At 42.1% G+C, this 5,540-nt stretch overlaps 1 protein-coding gene and 1 non-coding gene across 2 annotated transcripts; one reads left to right on the top strand and one right to left on the bottom strand.

The window, feature by feature from the left end:
* Nucleotides 1-2,058: 2,058 nt before the first annotated feature.
* On the bottom strand, nucleotides 2,059-2,130 carry TRNAM-CAU. Its single transcript has one exon. It is a non-coding gene; the product is annotated as a tRNA-Met (tRNA).
* Nucleotides 2,131-3,106: 976 nt separating this feature from the next.
* Nucleotides 3,107-3,418, top strand: LOC103204646 (histone H4). Its single transcript, XM_007949860.1, has one exon. The coding sequence runs from the start codon at nucleotides 3,107-3,109 to the stop codon at nucleotides 3,416-3,418; it is 312 nt and encodes a 103-aa protein (XP_007948051.1).
* The last annotated feature ends 2,122 nt before the right edge of the window (nucleotides 3,419-5,540 follow it).

Here is a 5,540-nt window from a genome sequence, read left to right as displayed (position 1 = left end):
GGCAGTATCACTACGGAAGTAGGATTGCCCAACCTTCCTTCCGAGGAGTGGCTGGTGGGTTTGAACCGCCAGCCTTCTGGTGAGCAGTCAAGTGGTACAATGCAAACAGGTTTAGATTTTATTTTTCCCATTCCCTGTAGGAAAATAAAATCTAAACCTGTTTGCATTGTACCCCCTTACGACTGGGCCTTTCCCTATATGTTCTGCCATCCTCCAGCAACTTTTCACATCTCTCCAAAACCCCTCACCACAACCTCCCTTACCTCCATCTTCTAGCACACTGAATTATTTGAAGTCCCCCAGAAACCTTAATTATTATGCCTCCTTGTATTTGTTCTTTATACCCAGAATGCTCTTCTTAGCCATCTGGCAAGTGCTTACTCATGCAAATTATGGCTCAAAACCAGTCACATTTCCTTAATCCCCCTTTAACTCTTAAACTGTTGCCAGGGGAAAAGTTAATGCAACAATGCTGTTCCACTCAGCTCTCTCTTACCTCTGTAACCATAATGATGATCTTTGGTCAAAGTCTAAGACCTAAAATACCGGAACTTGTTACTGGTAATGCTGTAATTCTCTACACCTGAAGCAGTAGGTCAGGATGAACTAAGTTGTCAGCATATCTAAAGTAAACATGAGGATTCATAATGTGTACTTAGTGTCTGGTTTGGGGTCTACTGCATGGCTGGATATGTGGCAGGTATGTGACCAACTCCCTTTAGAAACTTTGAGACTTAAGGAGATTTTGCTGGGCAAGGACATCTTGTATATGACCCTATAGTTAACAGCTGGAGAAAGATATAGCCTTTGTCTTTGTATATTTTTTTCTTATTGTTTCTGTCCTGTCTTCTCTGCTGTAATAAATCTTAACCATGAGTATATGTTGATATGAATCCTTCCAGAGAATCACCACACTAGTGGGTGGTTGTGGGGCCACTGGAGATAGCTATCATTTTTCCTTTTTCCCACTGCACTTAGTGTATAAACTTTTAAAGAAATATCTTATTGCACTATGTATATTTACTTCTTTAAAAGCATGCCTAGAATGTAGTCTGGTTAATGTCTTTTTCTTCTCCTTAGTGCCTAGCACAGTACTTGACACATAAAAATCGGCCAATAAACACTTGAATAAGGTATCCTGTCTGAGACAAGAAATAAAGAATATTCAACAACATCCAGGTTTTATAAAATGAGCGAAGAGAATATCTCTGTTGCAGAATGTAAAGGAGGGTTGAAGACAGAGCCACATTTAGCTCAGACGTGTTTTCTTCAGGTCACAGTTCAATCGTGGCCACCAAAACACTATACTCTTTCTCAAACTGCTACTCATTTACTTCCAAGATTAAAACTCTTGTAGTTGCAGATTCTATCCAGTGTTTGTCCAATAGGTTTCTAGTCTATCTCCTTGAACATAACTATGGCCATAGTTATCTAACAAATTGTGCTTTCTGAATTATATATAAACCCAAACCCAAACCACTGTTAGGTTGAAGGAAGTAAAACTCCATATTCAGCTCCCACCCTTGTCTCCATATATGGCACTCAACTTGTTTCAGCATTTTCTCCGCTTCATAGGGCAACGAAGAACTGTGGTAACTAGCTGGCAATAGTGTCAAAGTCACCTTAAAACAAAACAAAACAAAACAGAAAAACAAATTCACTGCTATGGAGTCGGATCCGAATCACAGAGACCCCTCCTTGGGTTTCCAAGGCAGTATCACTACCGAAGTAGACTGCCTATTGTTCCCTCCTCGGAGTGACTGGTGGGTTTCAACCGCCAGCCTTCATGGGTAACAGTCAAATGCTTGAGGCACTACACCACCAGAGCTCCTAAGAGTACCGTAGCAACCAAAGATAATTGGTTTATTATGAGAGGAATATTAGTTAATCACGAGAATTGTCCATGTAAGACGTTTAACTGTAGAGATTGTAAATGCTTTTCACGTTATCAGGAAATGGTATTAATTCTACAACTTTGATATCTAGTGTTTTTTTTAGTTACAAAATCAAGTTACAGGTCTTTCTTGTAACGGGAAGAAAAAAAAAAAAAAAAAACCCTAGCAGAGGATGGTTTCGATCCATCGACCTCTGGGTTATGGGCCCAGCACGCTTCCGCTGCGCCACTCTGCTTCTTGCTCGCAAGCGCTTCCTATCAATACCCTTAACACTATTATCCAGCACTCATGTGGCTGTATAGCTACTTCAAAGTCTTTGTTATTAGTTGCCAAGTTCTCGGAAGTAATTTTGCCACGAGAATTGGAGAACACAAAGCTACGAGTAGACAACAAAAAACATGTTACCACTGAGTATCCGATTCATGGAGACCTTACGTGTGTCAAAACTCCATCGGGTTTTCAATGCCTGATTCTTCCGAGGTAAGGTTGCCAGACCTTTCTTCCGAGGAGTAGTAAAGTACATTTTAACAAACTGATAAGTTATTCGGTGCACAGGTGCGAGGACGCTGGATATTTGAATAAGAATTACAAGTTTGAATGAACAGAAAGATAAAGTCAGGAGCGGGAATCCCGGACCTCCCGAGAAGAGCGATAATTCTACCATAAATCGCAACCCTTCACCTTAGGAAATACCCTTTTGGTCAAAATGTCCTTAGTTTAGGGATGTAGAAATGAAGTCTTGTAGTTTTATAACGCCTTCGCAGGGGCGTTTTGTTCCCAGGAGCTTTTGCTGCAGAGCACAGGAGTGCCGGAGCTATAAAGCTTGAGGGCTAAGAAGACACTTCACATCCCAAAGGAAGCTGCTGCAGTTTGGATGTGTCGGCAGGTTTCTTGTGTAATCATCCCAAGCAGCCAATTATCATCACTGAAAAATGTCACTTTTTCCTCCGACCGATGCAATTAAGTGGTCTGAAAATTCCAATTTGAGGCTGCAGGACTAGTAAGACACGCCTTTGCTGCTTCCACCTGGCGGGACCAAACTCATCAGTGATGTAATTCTGGGCTGGGCTGAGAAAGGCCGCCAATAAGGCGAGTGCACGTTTCCGCGCGCGCGCCTTCGGTCCCCAATTAGGTCCGATGCTCACTCATATAAATGGGTTGCTAGGGCCTAACGGTTCTTTGTAGTTGGTTCTACTGGTTCTATTGCAGTTATGTCTGGACGTGGCAAGGGCGGGAAGGGGCTAGGAAAAGGGGGCGCTAAGCGTCATCGGAAGGTGCTGCGTGACAATATTCAGGGAATCACCAAGCCTGCAATCCGGCGTCTGGCTCGGCGTGGCGGGGTCAAGCGCATTTCTGGTCTTATTTACGAAGAGACGCGCGGTGTGCTCAAGGTTTTTCTGGAGAATGTAATCCGGGACGCTGTTACCTACACAGAGCATGCTAAGCGTAAGACTGTTACCGCCATGGACGTGGTGTACGCACTGAAGCGTCAGGGACGCACGCTCTACGGCTTCGGCGGCTAAGCTGCTGGGTTCTACCTATTTCTCTTTGCATTTCCAAACCAAAGGCCCTTTTCAGGGCCGCCCACATCTCGCAAAAGAGCTAACATTGTAAACTTGCATGTATTGGTGATCTCGCACTCAGTAATTTCAGGCTGGTATTAGTGGTTAGCTGACATTTATGAAAGCTGGGGGTGGAAAAGTTGAATGGTCTTGTCCCTTCCCACAGGCAGGATCTTGAGTATAAACCGTTTATGGTTATCTTAAGTGGCTGAGAAGGGTCAGGGATTTTTTGTCAACATCCCCACACGAGAGGTTTCCTTTTCAGTTCTCAAAGACTGCAGAGGCTTGGAGTTCGGAGGTTACTATGTATGGTGCTCAGATTGTAGAGGAGATCGAAACTGCCCCACACAGATAGGTAGGCGAGCTTCTCTTCCCCCGCCAGGATCTCTGTGCTCAAAATGGCGGGGAGAGCCAGGAACAAAGAAAACCCGCGTCCTTGCGGCTGGCAGGGAAGGCCGGCGACAAAGACGAACTCGTGGACCGGCTGCTACTCTACCAGCTTTGCCCTGGGGCAGGCGGCCGGTCCTCTCCAGTCTGCCTGGCAACCTAGCTGCTAGTGTGCAGAGTAATGGAAGTACTGAAATGCACATGGTAGGAGAGCTGGCAAGTTTTGTTCCCCAGAAAGGCTTTTTTTACTTTTAACTTTATGAAAACATTAAAACAAAAGCAGAGATTTTATTCAAATGGCTAATATAAACACCTAAGTTTAAACAAATTGACAAGATAGGACTTTTTTTTAAAGTACATAAACATCAGGACATTTAATCTCATGTATACAAAATAAACCCCGCATACTGCTAACTAAATTAAGCCAAATTCTTTAATATCTAGTAGTAAATCTACATTAAAAATTCGATTATTCCCCATATGTGTTAGGATTGGTTTGTTCAAATGAGGATCCAGGCACACCTTTGGTCTCAAATCTTAAATCTGGAAGTATTCCCCATTAGCCTTGCCTATGTTAACATTTGTTTTGATTTGTGGGGAGATCAGGCGGGTTCTACAGAATGTGAGCCCCTTCTGGATTGATTTGTTTCCTAATAGGATCATTTAACTTGTCATCTCTGCCTTGTGTTCCTGTAAACTAAAAGTAATTTCTACAGATGTAATTGAAATTTGGCTAATATTTTTGTCAGGAACAGTGAGTAGGTGATAAGTACATGCTGTTGCACTAAGTCAGGGACATATGTGTAGTTCCTTCGAATTTGAGATAAGATGGATCACTGGTTTAGGGTAATAGTTCATTGAAAAATCAGATTTTTGTCCTCGTGATCAGTAATCTGTAGGGTGATAAATTTGGACTCTGGAGAATCAAATAATTTTGAATTTATTCATTTTTAAAGATCCAGATTTGTGCTTAAATACAAAAAGAATCAAATATTGGAGCTGAGCTACCAGTTTGAGGAGGAAAAGTTTAAGGAAGATGTTAATTTAGCTGAAACTTTGTGTGTGTGTGTGTGTGTGTGTACATGGCATCTGCCAGGTACTATTCTCTAGGAATAGAGACGTAAATAACAGAAATATTTCTAAACTCACGGAGATTATATTTCATTGGGGTAGGGGCGAAAAAAATAGTGTCAGATGGTGTTGGAGTGCTTGAAGACCAATAAAGCAGGGGAAAGGCAGAAAGTGGGGGAGAGAAGTGATATTTTAAATGGTATGGTCATGGAAGACTTTACTAATAAAGTGATGATTAGGAAAAAAAGATTGAGAAAGTGAAAGAATACTCCAAATTCCAAGGAAGGAATTCTAAGTACAAAAGCCATGAGGTAATAAGGAGGTATTATGCCTGCAAGAATGAAGGGAAGAGGGCCAGATACTTGAGGAGAAGAATTAACGTCTGGAGGGAGGGTGGTAGATAGTTCCACATATAGCCCTATAGGCCAGTGTAACTAACTACTTTGGCTTTTACAAAAGTGAAGTGATAGCCCCTGTAGGGTTGTGAGCATGATACTGATGTGCTAATTTATATTTTTAAAAGATCTATCTGGAACTTATGTGTCATTGGAATTCCAGAACAGGAAGAGAAAAACAAAACCACTGAGAAAATTGTCCAAGATTTGCTGGAGGAGAACTTCCCTGA

The sequence above is a fragment of the Orycteropus afer genome, unplaced genomic scaffold (genome assembly GCF_000298275.1).
Source record: "Orycteropus afer afer isolate SDZICR_OR568_19922 unplaced genomic scaffold, OryAfe1.0 scaffold00255, whole genome shotgun sequence".
NCBI classification, from domain to species: Eukaryota; Metazoa; Chordata; class Mammalia; order Tubulidentata; family Orycteropodidae; genus Orycteropus; species Orycteropus afer.
Note: the sequence above shows the minus strand (reverse complement) of the source record. Positions and strands in the feature narration are given on the sequence as shown.

Bases quoted from the DNA above. Each gene is read 5' to 3' on its own strand.
- LOC103204646 (XM_007949860.1), top strand. From the start codon at position 3,107: ATGTCTGGACGTGGCAAGGGCGGGAAGGGGCTAGGAAAAGGGGGCGCT.